The sequence below is a fragment of the Aspergillus alliaceus genome (genome assembly GCF_009176365.1).
Source record: "Aspergillus alliaceus strain CBS 536.65 unplaced genomic scaffold BDW43scaffold_57, whole genome shotgun sequence".
NCBI classification, from domain to species: Eukaryota; Fungi; Ascomycota; class Eurotiomycetes; order Eurotiales; family Aspergillaceae; genus Aspergillus; species Aspergillus alliaceus.
In genome coordinates this window covers 206,513-229,893 of record NW_022474740.1, presented here as the reverse complement: position 1 = coordinate 229,893, position 23,381 = coordinate 206,513, and the positions used below count along the sequence as shown (strand labels likewise).

Sequence of the window (23,381 nt, the reverse complement as noted above, 5' to 3'; positions counted from 1 at the left end):
TGTGACTCGTACTCACGGGCATAATGATGCATAGCACTAGCATGTTCCGACCTAGATAATGTAAATATCTGGAAGCTTTCTAGGTCCAAGGTGTGACAATTGACTTAGCGACATAAGCGGGAATTTGTTTTTCAGCATTGGCCGAATCGGGGCGGGATCCTCGTAGAGCAATATCTACTTCTCATCAGCCTTGTGTGGACTTTACAGGCTAGCGATGATACTGACTGACCCGCATGCGTTGCGAAACATGGTAGTTCGTGGCGTATGTACTTTGTCGAACAGTTCCGGTGGCACCGTTGAACGGGCTATACCATGCGCAATATCCCAAAGCTTTTGGTGCTCCTCCTTGAGAAGGACAACTTCCGACGGCCCTTGAAGCTGTCGCCAATGCTCTTCGCCATGTGGTGCAAGTAGTGAAGGTCAGAAAAGCCTAATACAAGTGCATGAATAATAAACAAGGAGAGCCAAGATACAGCATATTATAGAAAGAGGTCTCGATTTATCATTTTTTAGGATTGGTGGTCAGGGCTAAGCACACTGACATGGACGCCAATCAGCCAAACAAGCTATTTTAGTGTAAAGCCTAGTGATTGACCTCGTATTACTTTACTATGGGAGGGTCGATTCAGCTCCCTCATAGGATATATATATTGGATGTACCGTAAGCCCTAACGTTTAATGCGACCGTAGCGTTGCAGTGAGACTCCGCTATACTGTGGCTTGTAGTTCAATTAATACGGCGATGACTCTTCCTAGATCCATGATCTTGGGGGCTAGGAGACGCGTAACAAAGAAAGTGAGGCGCCTTATCAATGCTATCTATCTACATTACTATGACCATGATCAGTCCTCATGTGAGCGTTTGATGCTTTCCTCACAGGTGTGATGGCGCAAATCTAGGCCACTTAGAACACAGACGTAAACATAATAGCTCGTAGATAGGGTCGTTCTCAGCGACGAGTTCCGTGCCACTGATTAAATCCGGAATGCGTGTCATAAAATGGTACGGCGCTGACACTGACACGCAAAGGGAGGGGGAGATATTTTGCGTTAATAATGCAAGATACCGGGCGTAGTCTTGGAGATTGAAGTGCAGCATTTTATAAGGTGAGATAAATCGACCAGTTTGATAATTCGGTAATACCATATAACATGGAAGAAGAATATTTATATCCTCGAGAAACTCGTTCAGCAAATACCATTAGACTACTTACTATACTAACCTATTAAATTTCAGCGCAAAAAAGTGAGAGCAAAAAATTGGTCCCGGAGAGGCTCGAACTCTCGACTTCTGAGTTATTAGCTCAGCACTCTAACCGACTGAGTTACGGGACCCATTTTGTTGCGATGCCGCTTCCATAATAAGCCCTATAAAGCCATTTTACTTCTAATCGCCAAAGGGGATCTGGACGAATCCTTGACGCTTTTTTTTTTCTTCTCTTCTACTTTTTTGCCATTGATAAGGACTACTTAGTACTCTGGGACAGCTGGGGCTTTGAAGGTGTCTAGGATTTACGTCCCGGTTGCTTGAGATGATGCCATATTCGCACTACTCTCTCGCCATAATCCCAGGAATCAGCCGGGATGTCCTCACTGCTCATGAGTTCAATGCTCAAAAGGTAGTTAATTTATATTTTTTGTCTCTTCTCAGCTCCGCATTCTTATAGAGAGACGTGGCCCCTCGACTGTGAAGCATGGTGTCGATCGTGTAGCAGATAAACTAACGGGATACGACAAGCAAAAGAAAGATAAGAAGAAAACAAATCTTGAAATTCTTACGCACTAAAGTGAATCATTTATGTACATGAAATTTGACGTCCAATCCAGTACCTAATGTGAGATTCAAAAATAGTCAGCCCGGCCTTGGTAGGCGTTAGCCCGGGGTCTTCACCACTTAAGGCTTCCAAATGCGATTTCAGGCCATATAGTTCAGAATTGACGATCAATAGGTAGCTGCACGTGCCTCGGAGGTTGCATTTGTTAGCTCAATAGGCCCTTATTTAATCTATTTCTCGTAGGAAACATCCTGCTGGATACGAGAACCTGTATGACGATCAGATAAGATGCTCGGGGGCATCGGAGCGACTTTCGTCACCGAGCCTTGGCGCCAAGGGCCTGGAGTTCGTCACGAAGGGAGAAACCTGGCTAGTTTTGAAGGGAAGCTGGTCCAGGCCCGAGACTAAGCGGGTCTTTCGTAAGGAAGGCAGCAACAATCGGAGTCCGGGTATCTGGCATCTATCGAGATTCGAACTAGGGCCAAGCATGGAATTGGAGTAACGAGCATGGATGCGACTCCTTCGAGTGGAGTTGGGAGTCACATCATTTACCGAAGGCTGGTGCAGATATCCGCGGTGGAAAAGGCAGATGAAGTGTGACGTGAAGGGATCCCCCCAAAGAGGATCTGCCGTACTTTCGAGTTGCGCGGGGAAAAACGCATGTATCTATTTCTATTGCTCCTGAGACAAGAGCACGTCTGTATATGTGACTATTGACAATGTAGGCAATTAGCGACCCTCGAAACTGGGTATAGGATAATCAACCAGCTGTTCTGCCTCTAGCAATACCCGTAAACATTGCTCATCACTCGCATCTACTGCGTAGTGCAGGGCAAGCCACCCCGCCGAGTCCGCCAGCGTGGGATCAGCTCCCCGCTGGAGGAGCTCGGCCACCATAGTGTGGTGTCCACTTATGACTCCTACATGAAGGGCGGTAGCCCCCTCGCTGTTGACGGCATTTGGATCCGCCCCATGTTCCAGCAGAAGATGCATCATGGAAAGGTTTCCCCGCGAGACCGCCACATGTAGCGGGGTAGTCCACCGTGGATGTGCCGGCGCCGGAGCACCTGGGGCGGCGCCAAACCGTGAGAGGTGCTTTGGTGAAGGGGCTCGTGGGATGGTTGGCCCACTAGCCATAGAAGAATCGAGGGCGTGCGCCTTATAGGGCGGCGAATTCAACAAGCCAGGCATTATACTCTGCTGCGTAGAGCCGCTCTCTGGCAAAATGGGAATATCGTGGTCATTGCCTGTGGGATAGCTCTGGTCGAAGTGCCCTGTCAGTGTGAATGAGTCATATGACGGCTGAAATGCTGTAGAGAGTACGGGGTCGAGGTATGTCCACGGACTCTGTGTGGGTGAACGTGGTAGAGGGCCTGCGGAAGATGATGACGAGGAGGAGGAGGAGGAGGAGTCGTATGGGGACACGGAGCCATCAATGGGCGGCATTTGGCTATCTGACTGCACCAGAGAGTTGAACGAGGCCTCGTACAGCAGCGAGTCGTTTTCGGAAATGGGAATCTCGAATGCTAATGAACCGGTGGATTTTGTATTTTGAGCGAAATTGCGCGGACGGTCTTGCGACTTCCGGCTTGGAAATGACGGACGGCCAGCGTCGAGACCCAGCTCCCTCAGTCGCTTTCTGACATTATCGCCTATGCGAGGTTAGCTGAGCGAATATAACAGAGATCCAAATGCTGGCGCTCACGGTGGCGTCTCTGCGCGATGCGGTTTTGTTCCCTGCGTCTCTCTAGAGCAAGTAGCTCTTCGTGAGGTGAATCCATAGTGCTTAACATGGCCCTCATTTCGATGTCCGAGAGAAGATCTTGGAATTCAGCGGCACTGGGAAGATACATACCAATAAATACAGGAACCCAGTGCTAAAAGCGGAAATTGAATAGCGCCGGATGGATGGCTCAGGCGGAGAAAGGGCATATTGGCTTCCTTAGAAGCAGGTACTAACGTATTCGGTAAGCGACTCGCCTACTTGCGCGACTCGCTTACCGAATACGTTATACTGAAGTGAGAAATTAGTGCAGTAGGCAATATGCCGATCGTGGAAAGTACTGTTTCCAGTAGGTGTGTCAGGATCACGTCCTTTTCCTCCACATGAGTTCTTGATCTCCAAAGGAACTATGGAGAAGTCGAAGGTATAGCCGAAGAGAACTTATGGACCAATCGTGTACACAGTAAGGCCCGCCTCGTATCATCCCCGTGGCTTAGGAGTGTCCCGTATTAACTTGCCAACGCAAGTTGCAATGAGCCTGTTTTCCGGAAGGAACCGCTTCCGCCCACTTGATTGCTAGATCGCCAAAGTACCACATCTCTTGTCAAACTCGCCATGGCTTAGAAGGTTCCATTAGTGGTTCCCGGCCGTAAACTTGAAGAAATGGCAGTAGAAGGCCGGGGAGTGTAGGAGTATCTTGGTGGAAGGCGGCCGACTTCAAGGAGACCATCGTTCCAACAATATATAGGACTTGGGATGGGAGATAAGAGCGTTAATTCACTCCGTTCGGCGCCCCTTTTCCTCCGGCAATGGCCCTCCCTGGGTCCGTGAGAAAGTTGAGAATAATGTCTCCACTGGATGGCGTCGGACTCGCTTCACGCTCGGCCTTCCGACAGCCGCGGCAACTCCAAACACACTAATCATGGGTTGACACTGCCAATGGTTTGGTAAAGGCGAACGTGGACGCCAGGGAGTACGTGTCATGAACATGTCCAAAGCTTTTCTACGCTTCGATCTGTACCCCGAAGGCTTACGACGAGTCAATTATTTTGGCTTATCAACATCGGTTTACTCGAATACAAAACATTTGATGCTTGGTGCCAGGTATGCTATGTCTTCATGAAATGAACTTCCTCTATACAGATGGAGACTAGTGGCCCTGACGGACAGGACCGAGGAGACATCCGTCCGAAGCCGACGACCCTTGCTGTGCTAGCATCAGCCATTGACGTGAATGGCACAATGCCGAGAAGTCTTATGCCAGATGATCATCATTCTGCAGGTCATCCTTCCGCCCTACTCCACTTTCAATCTCCTCTCATTCGACGAAGCATGGATATGAACATATGAACTCCGAGAGGTAGCCAGTATCAACGCCTGCTGCGTTTTACATAGATGGCCCAAAGTAGTAAAACGACGATCAATTGCCTGTTGCTTGGAAACTAGGTAGCCCATCTCGTAGTAGTGTAACCTACTCTTTGAGCGATTCGGTGTAGATCTTAGCGTCGCCCTCGGTCATATCGTCATGACCGAGCATTCGAAGGCTCGCGGCTGTCCCATGGTCAAATCTCTCGCAGGGTTGTGTTACGGCTCCACCGAGCATTGAAAAGGAGGCCTCGTCAGCTTTAGATGTGAGTGACTATCTGCTATCTACGGAGTTGATCTAAATCTTTGACTTACGTGCCGTTGTCATATTGCGGTGAATTCACACCTACCCTAACGTACTTCGTGACTTTACTTGAAAAAAATATCTCCACCAGGAAGCATGCATCTGCCTCAAGCCGTCCAGACCTCCCTCAACTATTGGCCTGCGGATGGCCCTGCGAAAAGGGAGCTTGTACTGGGCACGGTTGGGGCGTATCGGCGACCCATTGATAGACGATCTGTCTCAATCCAGGATGTACGGGGCCGAGAGGGAACATATACCCTGAATATTCATGGCTTCCAATTCATTAATCATGTCAGCCCGCACGTGGCATCTTTTAATGAGGCCGCGGTCAAGACGTACATGTATCCAGAGGCGGAAGAGATCCTCAAGAGCGCGTGAGCCTCGCCCTGCCACCCTTTTCTCTCTTCCTTGTATCTGTTTTCTATCACTCAAATCACAACTATGGACTTCTCAGACCTCTACTTACAATGTACGGACAGGACGGGCGCCACTCGCGTGCATGTCTTTTCCCATATTACTCGTACCGCCCCCTACGAAAAGGTCGAAGCGATGGTTCATTCCGCCGAAGCGGATACCAAAGCAACCAGTCTGATGGTGCCTGCGCGGCATGTCCATGTAGACCAGTCCGAAGCTGGGGCCTTTGAGGTGCTGAAGGACAACATGACTCCAGAGGAAGCCGAGCGACTGGGGAAGACTCGGTGGGCGATCATCAACATCTGGCGCCCGCTGAAGCCTGTTCCCCGCGACCCACTGGCCGTATCAGATGCCCGATCCTTCAGTGATGATGATCTCCTGGAGATCTACGGACGGGTCCCTGGGAAGGAGCAGGAAAAGGACTATGATGCAGCAACCAAGGGGAGTGGCTTTGGGATGCTTTATGGTAAGTATGCGCCTGACCAGAAATGGTATTATATGTCCAATATGAAGCCGGACCAGGTGGTATTGATCAAATGTTACGATTCGAAGAAGGATGGTAAAACATCCAGACGGACGCCTCATACAGCGTTTGTAGATCCAAGAACCCAGAATGTGGAGGAAGCACGACAGAGCTTGGAACTGAGATGCTTGGTATTCTTTGAAGATGAGCCCATAGCCTAAAGGGACGTGGACAAGGACCTACTGGCGGAGTAGTTGCTGTGGAAACCAAGTGGTTGCGAAACAACTTTGCCATGTACTAGGAGGCCTTGAGCTATCTTGTTGAGGGTTCATTGAGAATGAACCGTTCGTCGTAGCATTGCAGAGGTAGATAATGACAGTCCGGGTATGCTTTGTCGACTTAGCTACTTAAGATGCGGTTCCTTTAGATGTAGTACGGATTATGGAGAAAGAGTAAGGTAATATAATTAATATATGTGTTGTGATATTGATATCCGAAGTTTTCATAGAATTCCTGCCTTAGTTATCTCTCATCAAAATTAATAAAGGCGTCTTTCGCCCATCTAAACTTGTACTGGGCCATTTAAATAGAGAAAAATGCTTGTTGTACTAGATCAACTATGATTATCCTTTCTTTTCGTTGATACTTGGACCCCTTCTACTGATTAATGTCGTTCCTACGCCTGTATATTTTACTTGACAGTTTCACGAGTTAAGTGCATTAAAACAAGAACCAACAGCCTAAACTCAAAAATGAAATTATGCACATCTTTTACCATATCATTTCCTCGAAGGCACCATTCCCCGAGCGACCCAGTCGTCTACATGTCGCCGCAAGTCCTCCAAACCAACACCAGATTTCAGCTTCCCGCAATCTTCGAGCGCCTTCCGGGAGTTTGTCACATCGTAAGTGGCCATGTTCTCGTACAACTCCCAGCGTGTCAGATGCTTCCGAACCGGCTCCTGTAGGACCGGCAACATGGGCAACAACGGATTGGCAAGCAGATCCTTATCCTGAGATAGAATCTCGAGCCAGTCTTTGTACTCCACTGCCTTCAGCTTGTACCCAAGCTCCTCAAGCATATTCCAAGAGGTTTCAATGTCTGTGTCCTCCTCCGGTGTCTGTGGCACCAGATGGAAGGTGCGCCCAATGTTTTGAGGATTGGACGTGATATGCAGCAAGGCAGTTGTGATGAAGTCAACAGGAATCATAATCTTGCTTTGGTTCGGAAGAATGGGACGATATCCTAACTTGATGCAGCCAATGAACACCCGACACATGAAGTCGTCACAGTTGCCCTTGCCACGTAGACTGTCGCCCATGATGAAGCCTGGCCGGAACACAATGGCTGGCATGCCCTTGGCAATCATACTGTGGATCAACTGCTCCGAGACCCACTTGCTCTGCGTGTAACCTATATCATAAGGTAGCCAGCCCTGGAACTCTCCAAGATCCGAATCCTCTGAGATGCTCTCTGCGGACGTGAAGTGCGACACAGGCCCCGTGACGGCCGCTGTGGAGGTGTAGTGCAGTGCCTTGGTGCGACCAGTTGTCGCGAGCTTGATGCAGTTCAGCGTTCCGAAGACATTGGTATTGCGGTGCTTCTCATACGGCTGGACGTAGTTGACATGGGCTCCCACATGAAAGATGACGCTAGTCCACAGAGCCAGTTCGTGAAACTCGGTCTCAGACAGCCCGAACAGTTCCTTACCTAGGTCACCCGCAATGGCCGACACCTTGTCTAGATTATCCTTCCCTCCAAGACCGTATTTGTCTAGGGCACCAAGAAGCCGCGCACGAGCAGAAGACGCGTCCGAGGCCCGGACCAGACATCGTACAGACTTGACATCTGGTCGGTCGATCAGCTCACGCAGGAAGTACGTCCCCAGGAACCCAGTTGCTCCGGTTAGGAAGATCCTGCCTTCGGAAGGGCTTCGCCAGTCGGGTGCTTCTTTAGACAAAACAGGGATGTCCTTCGCGAGCTGGGAGTCCGCGATGAAGATGCCAAGGCGAGAATGGTCAATCTTACTTTTTGCCTGACCAGCGTCGATAAGGGTGGCGAGGCTCAGTAGGGTGGGATGGTCGTAGATTTGTTGCATGGTCAATGACAACCCGAAGCGCCGACGAATATGGACCAGCATCGCAGCCCCTTGTAAGGAGCTGCCTCCCAAGTGAAAGAAGTTGGACTCGTCACCGATATTACTGATGCTGAGGACAGAGGTCCACAAGGTGCGTAACCAGCTCACACTGTCAACTCCCGCTTTATTATCAGAAGACCCAAGCAACTGCTGTTCGGCCTTCTTCGTCTCCTCTAGGTGCTTGTTGATGACCGCCACACGATCGATCTTGCCGTGGACGGTGAAGGGCAGCGCGTCGACAGCCTCCAAACGGGGCATCATGTACGCAGGTAACCGCCGCCGCAAGTATCCGTCAATTTTCTCTAGAGAAAAGGTTTGCTTGTCTTTAGGGATCACAAATGCCACAATGTATGTTTCCTTGCCTGGTCGACGGACTGGAAGGACGACGGTACCCTGGACCATCTCACTCTTTAGGAGCGCCCCTTCGATCTCCGCTGGCTCGATGCGGAATCCGCGAATCTTGACCATGTTGTCGGCACGCGCGACGAATTCGAGGTCCCCAGAGTCGAGAACCCGAGCGAGGTCACCCGATCGATAGATCCTGACTGGTGACCCGCTCTTGGACAGATGGGATACCTCAAGGAAGCTCTTGGCGTTCGCTTCAGGACGTCCCAGGTAACCGCGGGCGACGGCGTCACCACCAATATAAAGTTCACCGACATCGCCGTTCTTGACAGGTTGGAGATTTTCGTCCAGAATGTAGACTGTGGTGTTGTCCAGTGGCTTCCCAATAGGGGTCTGTCCACGACGGACTTCCTCCAGGGTGGTGAGGTGGTATGTTGTGATAATGGTGCATTCAGTTGGCCCGTATGCGTGCACCAGCTTCTTTGGCGGTCCATTCTCTAAAACAACCTGCATAACGCTGGGATTCGCCGCCTCGCCTCCCGTCAGCACATAGTCGAGGTCCTCAAAGGCATTGGGAATCGCCGACACGATATGGTTAAGCAGTGCGGTCGTGACAAGAATGGAGGTAATGCGGTACTTGCGCAAGCTGTCATGGAAGGCGACTGGGTCAATTACAACGTTCTTAGGAAGCATAACAATGGCCGCTCCTCGTGCCAGAGTGGTCCATATCTCAAAGAGAGCGGCGTCGAAGCTCGGCGCCGAGATTTGAGCAACTCGATCCGTGCTTTTGAATTCGACACACTGCGTATTGAAGGCCATACGAGTGATTCCTTTCGACATAATCTCGACAGGCTTGGGCAACCCTGTTGTTCCTGAAGTATGCAATATGTGGGTGCGATGCTCGCTTCCGGTCTCAATGGCGGCGACTGTATCTTCATGGAAACCATTCTGATAGACGTCGGTGTACTCGGAACCAACGAGGATGGTCTGGAAGTCGTCAAAGCGAGGCTTTTCGTCCTCGACTGTGAGGACAATCCGAGTGTTCAAGGCATGCAGAAGGTCTTTAATACGCTGGTCCGGGAATGACAGATCCATGGGTACACAAGAACCCCCCAAACGCAGAACAGCCACCTGGGCTACGACGTGTGCAATTCCCATTGGCACGAGGATACCGACGGGCTCTTCTCGCTGAATGTGTTCCCGAGCCAGGATCGAGACCAGGCGATTAACGCGGGCATCGAGCTCTCGATATGTCATGGATTGGTCTCCTTCCACCACTGCAGTGGCATTGGGAGAGGTGCGGACATGGTGTCGGTACCATCCCTCGAGTCCGAGTGCAGGGCCGCTTGACAAAATAGGCATGGTGAAGAATAGGTCGGTAGTTAATAGGACTAAGCAGAAAGATATGATGAGGTCGGATGATTCTTATGTGTTTCGCTACATACACTGACTTTGGTATCCGGAGCCGAATTTATATGTTTTTGGACACTTCTACCTTTTGTAGGTAGGTTTAGTCCTATGCCTCCCATTCCCTCAGCTTTGCAATCTCCTCGAGCATTTCCATCATTGTCCTTCGCCTCACCCCGCTGAGCGGTGGTCCATTGGGGCTGCAGCAATCTCACTTCAGGCTTGGCAACGCAGTGGCTAGACCGTGGCACTTGCAGTATAAAATTCACTCTCTAAGTCATGTCATGTCATGTCATGTCATCAAGGCTAGTTTCAGGGCGTCCCCACCCAGTGTAGATCACATCGTGGCAGAAGGATTCCCGTAGTCCAGAATCTCGTATTTCAACATTACATTAGAGTATGCCTCCGGCAAAACGGCCCTATATAAATGGAAGAAGGGACGAAGCTGGCGCTGAATCTATTTTGCAGCCTAGACAGCTAGAACAACAAGCTCTTTGTCCCTACGCCGATCATGGCGGCCACACCGAGCTTGGTGCTGCTCTTCACAAAAGCCCTCTCACATCCCGCAGTATTCTACGCCCCTCTAGGTGCCTTCCTGGCTGTGTCTGGTATCGTGATCGCGACACTATTCTGGCCAAAACTTTTCTCTCCCGCTTCTCAAATCATCTCTTGGGTTCTCAATGTAAGTTTCTCTCGTCTTCTGTCCAAGTCACCAGCAACCCAGCTGATGTGGTTGGCGACAGACCTATCTACGGTTCAGGCATCCGATCTGGCACACCGAGACCGCTCGTCACATCCCGGGACCGTCGTATACATGGCCCAATGGACAAGGTGATGTAGAGAAGTACGTCCTTGGGAGGGCTAAGAGTGAGGAATGGCAAAGCCAATATGGCAACGTCTACCGCATCTGGGCGGGAATGAGCCCCGAAGTGTTCGTACCTTCATCTTACCATGACTGGAACCTGACATTCTGACTGAATATAAGGGTTCTGACAAAACCCGAGCAACTGCACGCCGTCTTCAAGGATTCAGACAAGCACAAGAAAGCTACAAATAGTGACTCGGGTTACTTCATGAGCCGCATTCTCGGTCAGTGTCTGGGCCTGATGGCAGGTCCGCGTTGGAAATTTCTCAAGGGTATTGCTGCGCCGCCCTTCATGCACCCAACAGCCGTCAGGTCTATCAATCGGATCCAAGAGCATGTTCGGGAGCATTTCCACGATCTTGAAACGCACGGAAACCTGAAGAATGGTCGGATACACCCCGTCCAAGACCTAAAGATGCTTCCCTTTTTCATTGTCGCAGAGGCAAATTATGGCTCCCTCACACCAGAAATGAAATCGGAGCTGTATGCCCTGGCCCCCGCGCGCGAAAACCTTATGAAGTTCGTTCTCTTCGGTGGTCTCGCTCGATTTAATTTCTCTCGGTTTTTCCCGACCGAAGCCAACCGCCAACTGCAGCGATTCCGCTCCCAATGGCGGGCTTTCAATCGTGCCGCATACGAACGTGCTCGAGAGAAGCACCCGACAGCCATGGTCGTGCAGATGTACGACGCAGTCCAGAAGACCTCTCTCACGGAAGAACAAGTCGCGCAAACAATGGATGAAACCCTCTACGCTAACCTCGACGTCACCACGGGCGGCCTCTCGTGGAATTTGGTCTTCCTCGCCGCCAATCCAGCGTGCCAAGCCCGGTTGCATGAAGAGATCTCCATCCTGAACACCCGGGAGGAAGAAGAAAGCTACATCTCTCGCAATGGCACATACCTGGCTGCCTGCGTGTTGGAGTCCTCCCGGTTACGTCCAGCACTCCCCTTTACAATTCCCCAGTCTGCGCCGACGGAGCGTGTAGTAGACGGGTATCGCATTCCGGCTGGAACCAACTATGTAGTCGATACCTGGGGACTGAACGTGCGAGATGAATACTGGGCACCCGACAATAACACGTACCGTCCGGAGAGATTCCTGGGCAGCTCGACCACTGACTTACGGTACCATTTCTGGCGATTTGGATTCGGTCCTCGTCAATGTATTGGCCGTTACACTGCGGATATCGTGATTCGGGCCATTCTATTGCATTTGATCAGGCACTATGAATTGCAGATGCTGGAGGATGGAGGTTGGACACAGGATCCGGAGTGCTGGATTACGCATCCAGATCTGCAGGTCCGGTGTATTCCGCGGACATGATTATATATTCTGCTCTACATAGCACAACAGAGAAATAAAAATCCACCGTCTGGGTAAAAGCCTCAAAAGCTGGTGCTCTGGAAAGTAGTATCCCATCCAGGGAAAGCATTACTTAATAAATATAATGGATCCCCATGGATTGGTCTTTAGGCAGGCGTTCCTCGTATCCTGAATAGTCGTGGTCTTACTTCGGACTCGGTCCTCTTGGCATCGCCGGGCAGCCGAAGAGTAGAAAGAGTCGACTGCCCATTTCTCTCCCTTCGACAACTGTGCCTCCACCGTAGGTCTTCCCCTTACACACCTCCCCCCACTTGCTGGTAGTGTACGCGCATTAATCCCATCATGGAGCGCTCATGTATCCAGTGTCATCAGCGCAAGGTCCGGTGTAGCAAGACACTGCCATGTACGGCTTGTGTCCGGCTCGGGGCTTCATGTCGATACCCCACCGCCGACGGCCACACCCCTCGGCCACGGCGTGTTCAGAAAGTGACCATCACCGATCGGATTGCCCAGCTGGAACGCAGCTTGGCGGCCCTAACGAACAGTAACAGTCCAAGACCGGGCTCCAATGACCCCACCACACGCGCAGCCTTTCTGTCGGAGCCACCGCCGTCGCCGAGTCGCCGACAAGAGCTTCTGCTTCCGGACGGAGGGTCCACACGCTACATCAACGAGACATTCCTATCACACATCTTGGAAAAAGAGAGGACCCTACACAAGGTCATAGGGACACCGCGTAATACCGATAAAATTACGTCAGACATCCGACCGGAAGGTCTTCTCGCACGGTCTAGACGTCCACCAACCCGGGAGAATGAGGTAGATCTCTCTCGCTGGCAATCAACTCAGTTATGGCAGATATATCGCAACAATGTCGATCCTGTGGTGAAGATCCTTCATCTGCCCACGGTGGAGCCGCTTGTGTATTCGACTATGAACGGGGAAGGATCCGATGATTGCAAAGCCCTCCTGTTTGCCATTTACTTTGCCGCGGTGACCAGTCTCTCGGAGAGCGACGCCGCAAACCTCCTTGGCCGCGATAAGCGATCTAGCTTGTTGGACTTTCAAGCCCGCATTGAAGGTACGCTTATTGATGCGGCCTGTTTGGACGCGCCGTCCATGCTGTCTCTACAGGCGCTGGCCATCTATATCGTGAGCCCACACCTTACCCGTCCCTGATCAAGAACCCGCACCTAATGTTTGCCGCAAGACATGCCTCCGGGCCCATGGGACAAGTCGATCGGGGTGGATCATTAATGGTGTCCTCATCCGTGCCGCGCTATCGATTGGGCTCCACCGGGATGGAACGCATTTTGGCCTTCCCCTTCTCGATGCTGAGCTCCGCCGGCGCCTCTGGTGGCAGATTCTCGTGCTGGATTACCGTGCGGCGGAGGACCATGGTCTCGCAGTCCACGGATTTGGCAGCCGAGCGGATACTCATCTTCCTTTGCACGTCGATGACAGCGACCTGTCGTCCGATCTACGGATCCCGCCCGGGCCAAAAGCCAAATGGACCGAGATGAGTCTCTTCCTTCTCACGTCGGAGATCGCCATCGCGTTCCAAAAGATATACCATAGCTCTGTGAACCAGTCCGATATCGCCCAGCGCCTTCAAACCGTCCAGGAGCTCACCACATACCTGGAAAATACGTACCTGCGTCACTGTAACACGAATATTCCCATCCAGAAGGCGGCGTGGCTGTCCACACGGTCCCTGCTGTCCAAGTTCGAGTTTTTTGTCTACCAACTCGGTCTTAACAATGAACAACCGCTGGAGGTGGTGTCCTCGACGGCTGAGCAGACCCTAGTGGCGGCCTGCTCCTGCTTGGAGCAAAGCATGGAGCTTCAAACGGACGACCTTTTACGTGGCTTCCGCTGGTTGTTCGCAAGCTACAACCAGTTTCATTGTCTCATGTATGTCCTGTGGCATCTGTGTGCGCAGCCTACTGGACCTCACGTGGCACGGGTGTGGCATATCGTCAACCTCGTCTTCAACGTGGCGGAGAATGACCCTAGCCGACCGGATCCGGGGCCGACATGGAAGGTGCTGCAGCACTTGCGGGAGAAGGCGGAGCAGCGCAAACAGAACGCGGCCCTGTTGTCTCCGGCGCCAGCCCATGGTCCGTCTGGAGACGCTGCGATGGAGCCACGATCGACCGAGGAACCCCCAGAACAGGAGTTAGAGGGGGCAGGGGACGGATTCGGGGATGTACTAGCTCCCCAGCTGGACCCAAGCTCCCTGTCCGAGTGGATGAATCTCTCAGAACATCTGGGGATGTACCGCTTTGAGATGTAAAGCTGAATTTGTGTCTTGGAGAATATCATAGCTACAATTTTAATGACTTCGTCGGCCGCTCAGCGTTATCAAGTAGATATTAAAGTTGCACCTATAACGTCGCTGTTGGATGAACACCATGCATAGCGCATTTATTTATACCTACCCCCGTAATACAGCGACCTAAATGGGTCTCCACCATGTACGGGGCATGCCACGTGCTCGAGACTAAGATTCGCTTATTTCACAGCTGGTTTTAGACTCGATGAGTATTTTTACTACTGGTGTGAGACTCTTGAGGCGTCGGCTTCATGAAACTGAGCACCGAGCCGAGCAGAATGCCAAGTAACGCCGGGGCCGAGATGACTTCACAAGCACGACAAGGATAAACAAATCATGATGTTGTTCCCATCAAGTAAGCCGTATATAATCCATCGTCCGACAACGACATGTTGGATTTGTGTTTCTTTCATTCCATCTAAGTCATGAAACGTCCATCCAATATGCCTCTAAACCATCCCGCATCCCAAGCTTCCCAACAATCGGAAAATGAAGACGGCATGTCAACATACTTGGATAGGGAGAAATCCTTTGAGGAAAAAGACCCGGACCTGGGTGTCGATGGGGGGTTAACCGCGTGGCTGGTGGTGGTGGGAGCGTGGTGCACTTCGTTCTGCAGCTTCGGATGGGTTAACAGTGAGCCTGAATCTATGAATCTAGCATACTCCTAAGGACAACAGGCTGATCAGATAAACCTTTAGGTGTCGGGATATTCCAGAACTACTACGAGTCGCACCTACTAAAACAATACTCCTCTACCACAATTGCATGGATTCCGTCATTGCAGATTTTCTTCATGTTCGCTATGGTATGTCAGCCAACGACAAGTCCTCTTGATGGAGACTGCGAGACTGACAAACCTGACAGGGTCCCATTGTCGGCAGGCTCTATGACACCTTCGGTGCTCGATACCTTATCATAGGGGGGACCTTCTTTCATGTCTTTGGGCTGATGATGGCCTCCATCTCGAAAGAATATTACCAGATCTTGCTCTCCCAAGGACTGTGTAGCGCCATTGGAGCGTCCGCGATTTTTCAACCAGGTAACACCCTTTCCTTTCCGAGGAAGTTGGCCTGGAAGCTAACGACATCAGCACTCAACGCTGTCAGCGTCTGGTTCAACCGCAAGCGCGGCATTGCCTTCGCAACTTTATCAACAGGCTCCAGTGTTGGCGGGGTCATCTTCCCCATCATGGTAGACCGTCTCGTAGCCCAAGTCGGGTTTGCCTGGACCATGCGGATTTCGGCCTTCATGATTTTATTCCTCCTCGCGATCGCCATTGTGACCGTGAAAGCGCGGTCTCCCCCACAGCAAGGCCCAAAGCCATCCCGCGACCAGCTGGTCAAGCCGTTCAAGGAACCAGTCTTCTTCCTCACCCTGTTGGGATATATGCTCCTCACCTATGGCGTCTTCATCCCCATCAACTATGTCATCGTTGAGGCCGTCGCAAGCGGCATGGATGCAGATCTGGCCGCATACCTAGTGCCCATGCTGAACGCAGCCAGTCTTTTCGGCCGTCTCAGCGCTGGATTCATGTCGGATAAGTACGGTCGGTATAACATTTTTATCGTGATGTGCATCCTTGCTGGCGTGCTCGTTCTTGCGCTTTGGATCCCTGCCGCGTCCACGGCGCCCACCATCGTCTTTGCGATTATCTTTGGCTTTGCGTCGGGGGCGTACGTGAGTCTGTCACCCGCTCTGATCGCGCAGATCTCCCCTTTGAAAGAGATTGGGTATCGCACCGGGCTGCTGTTCTTGTTTGCGTCGGTGGGAGGGCTGACGACGAGTCCGATTGCGGGGGCGATTCTGCAGAACGGTGGTGGGGACTATACTCATATGAAGATCTTCTCGGGGATGATGCTCTTAGGTGGTACGGGCTTTATTGTTGCCGCGCGATTCGTCAAGACAGGGTTCAAGCTGGCGGAAAAGTTTTAGAAGGGACACATTTGATCTGCGGCAAATCTGCCCCAGGAACACATTGGCTGGGAAAGTCTAGATAGAACAGATTCCGGGCACATAATCTGACAGGTCCTAAATAGATCGACTGACAATACCTCCGTTTGGGAGGACTTGGCAGCAAGAAATTAATATCAAATTCTCTCTGACGATTGGTCACTTCGGTGGTGTTTGTCCCTGTTGGCAGTGCAACGTATATGGCGTGACTTAAGGGATCATCGGCGACGATCATTCGCCGAAAAAGGAATAACGTAGAAGATTCTAAAATCCGTTTCTTTACCACTCATTTCCGATGTGACGTGGACAAGGCTGGAAGGATTCTCTGTGTGCAACAGTGCGGTTGCTTGTGAAGATAACTAGGAAGGTCAGCACTTCAATGAGCAACTAGATCCTTCATCACCACCGTTTCTTTACCTCCCCCTCCTCCCCTTCTTATTCCTCTTTGGAAAAAGCAACATTTCCACGGTTCTAATATATAAGGGACTTCGGTCATGGGACGAAAGTTTCTGTCTCTGTCGACCCCATAGTCTATAATGCTTAGTGATATGACCGGGTTGGGAAAGACACTCTTCGATAAAGTCTTTTTTGAGTTTGTTCTAAATCATTTACATAAAAGAAAAGAAGAAGTGTTGGAGAAAAAGGAAGAGAAATAGACGTCAATCAGTGGAAAAGGATCAAAATGTGGTGTGATGCTTTAGGATGGCAAAAAAGCGGTGGCTGACCTGCAGAAGAAACTGACAGGTCGCTCGGATAAGAATCTTCCATTATCTGATATCACTTTTATTCTATTATGTACATTGCCTTGCATATTATACGCGCCTGCATACGGCTAGGGGGGAAGGCTGCTATCGACGAAAAATGGAGAAAAAAGGAAAAGAAAAAGAAAACGAAGAAGAAAAACGTCAGATTATGACCCACCGAGTCGATAGGCTTCAATAGCCCTTGTCTCGGTAAGCTCAAAAGTACGAGGGGTGAAGGATGTGTCAAAAGATGATTTCTCATGAATGTAACCCTCTTACCTGATCGGGTGTGGAAGATATCTGCCACTAGGGCTTCGTGTGGACCCCCAGCCTTCCCCATTGGCTTGTCCTGCCGGACCGCTGCGGCCCGTGTCTCCACTGGACCATAATTGGTCCTGGTGATCCGTGCAATATTGCAGAGAGCAGTGGTGATACTTACCTGTCCATACATACAGGTCTTTTTGGTAGCGTATACGTAAATATTTACATACATACATATGGACAAGGAGTGCGTGAATCGGAGCCCTATGAGATGACGATCGGTATTAGCAGTATATCCCAGGTGTTCTACGTGCAGAATTGCTCCTTTGAAGGATTCTTCAACCTCCAGGTGAGACTAACAATGAGGGAACTGGGGGCTGAAACACACTGACAACGGCGGGACCATGGCTCAGGGGCCGTCTTTGCCGCTGACCAACACTAGTGAACCTTGATGAGAAGACTGCAGTGATCTTCGCCGATCTCCTCTGCCTCTGGAGCAGCAAGACACCATAATCTGCCGCCGTTCCTTTACTGGCCACATCGATTGTTGAAAAATAAAGGAAGATCAAGTAACGGGTTCCTCCTGGATGGCGGATTTCTCCAAGAGTCGCAAACATGGCGTCCACATACCCCGGTGGAATCTTTGACGGCTTAGCCAAATTCTACGTATCTGTGGCGATTGTGTGGACAGCCGCTCTGCTCGTCGGCGCCAGCTTCCTCGTCATCAACCGCCATGAGCAATGCGTTCGCATTCGCAACCTGCCCCTCGCATTGTGCGCGGTCGCCTGTCTGCATGTCTACTGGATCCTGTGCATGTCGGCATATTCCATGGGCAGCGCGTATCCCTGCTCTGTGGAGTACTGGATCATGAGCATCTACCTGCCTCTTGGGATCGCACTGTTTCAAGCGAATAGCATGCAGCTCCTCAGTGTCTTCGGCATTCAAGAGAAGCTACTCTATACCGCACATCAGCCGCACAGAGCTCAATTTAGCGCTCGTCCGAGATCCCCTCGCCGATACCTGTTTCAGTGGAGGGAAATGAATCTGGTCCAACGAACGGAATTGGGTATCGCAGTGGGAATGGTCGTTCAGGTCCGTATACTCAACTCTGCCGTCGACGGTCGTGCACTCACTGATCCCCAAAACCAGCTGTGTCTATCCCTGGCGGTCTACCTTAGCTCTCGAAAATTTAATACGTTCGGCACCTTTTCCCACCCCGGGAGCCCCGAAGAGTGCCGGCGAGGTCCCGAATGGCAAGATACCCGTTTGGATGGTAACATGGTGAGCATAGTTTGACAATCGTCTAGGATTCCTTCGATTCTGTGGCAATTGTTCTGGTCGTGGATTTTTGCGCCATACATTCTGTGGAAGATCCGCCATATTCAAGACATCCACCACTGGCGGCGTCAGATCACTTGCTGCGTCATCGCCGCGTGAGTACACCTGGTGGTATTTGCTGGTTAGGTACTGACGCATTTGCAGCCTCCCCGGTTCGCCGATGTGGTTCGTCGCGCTCCATTCGCCCACCGATCCTTGGGATGCAATCAACCGATACTGGGTTCCATCCCTCTGGTACTGAAATGTCCCCCTATCCTGTGGACTGCGCAGCTGATTATCCTGGCAGGTTCGCGCCCGGCATCTTGGCGATGGAGGCCGTCACCATCTTCTTCCCCTGCTATGAACTGGTCGTCGCGAGACGACAGAGGCACCGGATCCTCGAGGCCATGGAGGCCTGGAATGAGAAGCAGAAAGGCGACACAGACGAATCGCGTTCCGGGACCTCACGCTCGCACAGTGACACCAGCCGGATGCACGAGTTGTATTGCTTGAAGGCCTTGGAGAATTACTTGGCGGACGACTCGAGCGCACTGCTTCAATTTGCGGCGGCTAAGGAGTTCAGCGGTGAGAATATCATCTTTTTGAATTACGTGCGCGACTGGAAAGCGGCCTGGGCGAGTCTCCAGGCATCTAAGCCTGAATACGACTGGAATAGGGATCCTCAGTACCACAGACTGGATTTCTTCAAGATCGCCGTCGAGATCTACACGACCTGCGTCGATTTAAAGACGGCGGAATTTCCCATCAACATCGAATCCCGGGTCTACACTGATCTCATGGATCTGTTTGGGGACGCGGTGGAGTTGATGGGTCAATGTGTGTCCAAGGACGCTGGGACCCGCATGGATGAGGACACCCGCGCTCTGTGTCTCGACGAACATGTCTACGAAGGTCAGGGCATCATGCATGTTAAGCCACGTCTGCCGGACTCCATCGTAGTACCGGACGGGTTCAATATCTGCGCGTTTGACGAGGCCCAGAAGTCGATCATTAGCCTGGTGTTTACGAATACGTGGCCCAAATTCATTGATTCTTCGAATGACATGTCAATTAAGATTTGATGTAAAGATGCAGACATCCTTGATTCCAGGCTCATCTAAAGGTCCCATTATGTAGATATAAAGTTTCATCTGAGCATATCGTGCTCGATAGTCCAAAGCTAACGGGGAAAAGAAAATAAAAAGTAACTAGTCGTTGTGATTCGTATCAAAGGCATATCTAGTATTCATGCAAGTATTTCCTTTTCCTTTCCTTTCCTTTTCTTTTCTCTTCTTTTTTTGTTTTTGCTAAGAGTCAAAGATGGGTCCAAAAGCGGACACACCGCGAGCCTCGAGTTCAAAGACGATCTTTTTCGTCAGTCCCGGGTTGCTAATCACACAGACAGCCTCTGCATCGAATTCGCGAACGAGTTCTTGTACTATGGGCACCATATCCACTCGACCGCTACTGTTGGTGTCGATGATCAGTGGGTTCGGGTCTAGTTGCTGCACTAGGCTGAGGACCTCTCGGCCATATGTCCGATTCGGGTTGCGTGTCTGCCAGAGCACCCGCAGAGGAGGACGATTCTTCTCGCTTAAGAATGACAGGCAGGGCCCGATACCCGACCCAGTGGCCACCACGACCACCCGGCGAAAAACCCGCATCACGTGGATGAACCCATACATGAGGACTCCTCGCTTCCACAGCGTGGTGGGCTGCTGATTGATACACCGCGTCGTCCAGTCACCAGCTTTGGACACGATACATGAAAAGCTCTTACCATCCGGATTAGGGAAAGTGGCAAAGCTATGCCAGTCCTGCAGCGGATGTTTGGACAGGGCGATGACCTTGCCGAATGCGGTGGATGTGTGATCCAAGTGGAGTCGGACTGCATGCGGTGACAGATACTCTGGCACAACTTGCACCCTCCGAAGTAGGAGCCAGGGATGAACAATAGTCAGGATGATCACCAGGACAAACCAGAACGCTGGGAGCTTCAGTAGATATTGTCCGAGGGCGAGGCCTTCCACATGTCGAGCATGATCCGAGAAAACCAACAACAGGGTGAGAAAAAGGGCCACAGCCAACCAGGCCCCGAACCGGTGCATGAGCTCGAAGTAGTCATGCCTCTTCGTCCGGAATGTAGGGTATGCAACCACAATGATGGCCACAAGCACCACAAGTAGAACGTAGGCTAGAACCACCACGGCGACGGACACCGCCGTCGAGTCTCGAAACACCCAATATTCCCGAGATATCAGAGCCACCAGACCGGTATACCACAAAAAGGCGGCCACACCACATCCACTATGTACACCGCCATAATGATACGCCTTGGCCGCCATCTTGCGCAGCGCGAGAGGTGCTGACTGCGGGATACGGCATATGCCCACAAAGATAGCGTTCACCACTAGTGGGTGTCGTGCAAGACCGCAGACGAGCAAATTGATGCCCGCTGCGTTGACGAATGCAAGGAGTTTCTGTTGACTCTCGACCATGACGATCACGAATGCGACCGCATTGGCACAATACACCAGTGAAAACAAGCGGCGGTAGATGGTGAGAAGGAGATATCGGATCGTGGCACACCACCTGGTCGGGGTCTGTTGAGCCTCGAGGTCCGTATGAGCAGAGAACCTTTTCCAATCTCCCGTTGTGTCATTGCTCAGATATGTGTCCACAGATGTTGCAATGCTGGGCTTGCTCGAGTGTGTTGGAGACATTGTTCTGTCTTCTTGCTTGTTTCCCTTCTTCGGGATGAGATTACATATATAGTGTTACAATTGAAGACATGCGAGGTAGGGGTCAAAAAAATAAAAATAAAAATAAAATAAAAATAGTATACAGGAAGGCGATATTTATGTACATATATGGGTTAAAGATTGGGACACCAACCGGGTTTAAATAAGAAATACGGATCTTCCTGTTCGACGGAGTATTACGGGCCAGGTCTGCCATGCCTGTCACCAAAACAACCCCTCTTTTGTCAATGATCGTAAGATGTGCTTCTTGCGCTGGCAGCTGTGGGTCATTGAGCCAGGTATGCTATCGAATGCGCAGGTGGCGAGCGTCCCAGTCGCATGGTTGACGTCGAAGTACTCGAGATGTCGTGTACGTGCAGCCGTCAGTCTCGAGGAACAAGGAGGCCACGCAGCCACGCGAACCAGGGGATTCCCCATATCATTAGGCATGGGCGAATGGTATGGCCTGAGCAAAATGACAGGGAATGCAATGCAACCAGCTAGCAAGTAACTCGCAGCCGTCTCCTCCACTATCGCTCTGGCCGTTGGGGTTCCGCCGCAACGCACTTAAAACGGTTATCTCTTATATTAACTCGCCATGGTAGGAGTGGGACCCTACGGGAACAGGACGCATGATTGCTTTAATTTGATCCTGATAATGCCAGAGAATTATGACGGATTGCCAGGTGCAATGATAGACTGACTGTCTACTCAAATCTAACATATTCTAACCCTGTAGCGAGGCGTTGCTCACCATCCTTGTCCTGCTGCTAAGAAGGCAGCGGCTTGGCATCTTGCCTAACGGTTGAATGCTAAATTTACGACCAATGAACAATGTAACCCTAATTAATTTATTGGTCTTTATAGTTTGCCTGAGATTGCCTTAGCGTGGCTCGGGCCAGTCCTGAGTCAAACCCGTTTTTCTGGAATCCCATGGGATTATTCATCTCCTCCAAGCTTCCCTGGAAGTAGGAGCGAACTAATCCGCCAGAGAGAGTACAGATAGATAGATAGATCCTACGAAGATAAGCGAAGCGAAGCAGTAGGGTGCCAGCACCATGACAATGCCGCGAGAGTCCAGGATTCCGGAAGGAACCGTTGGACCCGCACCGGGTTAGTTTTTCTTGGTCGGTTACGCACGGAGTTCCCCTTTCATAAAAGAGGGTCCAAGTCTCCATGTGAATATGCTAGAGGCAGACTTACATTGTACATAGTATTAGTGCGTATGACAGCTTCACATTGTCGGTGACGTGAATAGTTGCGCGATGCAGGATACACCAGCAGTCATTAAGCTTATTTCTCGCCCCATGCGCCAACTGAATTTTCATGTATGCACCAAGAGAAGATGACGGAAAGCATGAACGGCGAAGGCTTCATGTTCGGGATTGAGAGCTTTGGGTGACCGCCAACACAGTAAATGGATATCCGCCGAGCCGAAAACCGGATGAGAATTAGCGAGATGGATCGAAGAGGTTAAGATCGACCCCGTCTACCGAATATACATTGGACGCCGTGCAAGGTTGGTAACTATTAGACCGGCCCCAGGCTGGCCATTTGCTGATATCCTCGGAATATTAAATTGAGAACGTGCCTTGCGACTCCAACATGGCCTGGATTCCAGATGTCCCAGTTATGAACATCTGAATGACCTGATCTGCCGACCGTGATATTTTCTTTCCCTTCAAGCCCTAAGACATACATAGGGTTTAGTATATGTACGAATATTAACACCGACCACAATTAGGAAATAAACGTGCGACAGGGAATAAACCAACAAGGATTGAATCCCCAGTCCAGGTCAGGAAAAGATATATTAAAAAAAAAGCAAACATGAGAAGACTACCAATTGCATTAGACTAGTGATTCTATTTATTGACCGCGAGGATGAGGCTGGGCCAATTTACGTGA

The 23,381-nt window shown here is 50.9% G+C and overlaps 8 protein-coding genes and 1 non-coding gene across 9 annotated transcripts; 5 read left to right on the top strand and 4 right to left on the bottom strand.

Moving 5' to 3' along the window:
- Window positions 1-1,261: 1,261 nt before the first annotated feature.
- On the bottom strand, window positions 1,262-1,335 carry BDW43DRAFT_t205. The gene has a single exon. It is a non-coding gene; the product is annotated as a tRNA-Ile (tRNA).
- Window positions 1,336-2,504: 1,169 nt separating this feature from the next.
- Window positions 2,505-3,556, bottom strand: BDW43DRAFT_315381 (uncharacterized protein; the record flags this gene model as incomplete). The annotated part of the gene is made up of 2 exons (XM_032048041.1): window positions 2,505-3,427; window positions 3,481-3,556. 2 exons carry the CDS (start codon window positions 3,554-3,556, stop codon window positions 2,505-2,507), a joined length of 999 nt encoding a protein of 332 aa, XP_031895881.1.
- Window positions 3,557-4,996: 1,440 nt separating this feature from the next.
- On the top strand, window positions 4,997-6,265 carry BDW43DRAFT_322467 (uncharacterized protein; the record flags this gene model as incomplete). The annotated part of the gene is made up of 2 exons (XM_032049556.1): window positions 4,997-5,541; window positions 5,647-6,265. The coding sequence occupies exons 1-2, from the start codon at window positions 5,264-5,266 to the stop codon at window positions 6,263-6,265; spliced, it is 897 nt and encodes a 298-aa protein (XP_031895880.1). The 5' UTR covers window positions 4,997-5,263.
- Window positions 6,266-6,823: 558 nt separating this feature from the next.
- BDW43DRAFT_315378 (uncharacterized protein) lies at window positions 6,824-9,889 on the bottom strand (the record flags this gene model as incomplete). The annotated part of the gene is made up of 1 exon (XM_032048040.1): window positions 6,824-9,889. The coding sequence occupies one exon, from the start codon at window positions 9,887-9,889 to the stop codon at window positions 6,824-6,826; it is 3,066 nt and encodes a 1,021-aa protein (XP_031895879.1).
- Window positions 9,890-10,445: 556 nt separating this feature from the next.
- Window positions 10,446-12,349, top strand: gliC (cytochrome P450 monooxygenase gliC; the record flags this gene model as incomplete). The annotated part of the gene is made up of 3 exons (XM_032049555.1): window positions 10,446-10,616; window positions 10,678-10,865; window positions 10,920-12,349. The coding sequence occupies 3 exons, from the start codon at window positions 10,446-10,448 to the stop codon at window positions 12,121-12,123; spliced, it is 1,563 nt and encodes a 520-aa protein (XP_031895878.1). The 3' UTR covers window positions 12,124-12,349.
- A 1-nt stretch (window position 12,350) lies between these two features.
- BDW43DRAFT_198863 (C6 transcription factor) lies at window positions 12,351-14,651 on the top strand. Its single transcript, XM_032039111.1, has 2 exons — window positions 12,351-13,275; window positions 13,334-14,651. Exons 1-2 carry the CDS (start codon window positions 12,466-12,468, stop codon window positions 14,417-14,419), a joined length of 1,896 nt encoding a protein of 631 aa, XP_031895877.1. The 5' UTR covers window positions 12,351-12,465; the 3' UTR covers window positions 14,420-14,651.
- A 451-nt stretch (window positions 14,652-15,102) lies between these two features.
- BDW43DRAFT_289686 (major facilitator superfamily domain-containing protein) lies at window positions 15,103-16,772 on the top strand. The gene is made up of 3 exons (XM_032043416.1): window positions 15,103-15,125; window positions 15,199-15,261; window positions 15,315-16,772. The coding sequence occupies exon 3, from the start codon at window positions 15,410-15,412 to the stop codon at window positions 16,391-16,393; it is 984 nt and encodes a 327-aa protein (XP_031895876.1). The 5' UTR covers window positions 15,103-15,125; window positions 15,199-15,261; window positions 15,315-15,409; the 3' UTR covers window positions 16,394-16,772.
- A 1,258-nt stretch (window positions 16,773-18,030) lies between these two features.
- BDW43DRAFT_315374 (uncharacterized protein) lies at window positions 18,031-19,814 on the top strand (the record flags this gene model as incomplete). Its single annotated transcript, XM_032048039.1, has 4 exons — window positions 18,031-18,647; window positions 18,723-18,848; window positions 18,898-18,987; window positions 19,040-19,814. The coding sequence occupies 4 exons, from the start codon at window positions 18,031-18,033 to the stop codon at window positions 19,812-19,814; spliced, it is 1,608 nt and encodes a 535-aa protein (XP_031895875.1).
- A 62-nt stretch (window positions 19,815-19,876) lies between these two features.
- On the bottom strand, window positions 19,877-21,455 carry BDW43DRAFT_322457 (uncharacterized protein; the record flags this gene model as incomplete). The annotated part of the gene is made up of 1 exon (XM_032049554.1): window positions 19,877-21,455. One exon carries the CDS (start codon window positions 21,453-21,455, stop codon window positions 20,040-20,042), a length of 1,416 nt encoding a protein of 471 aa, XP_031895874.1. The 3' UTR covers window positions 19,877-20,039.
- Window positions 21,456-23,381: the final 1,926 nt, after the last annotated feature.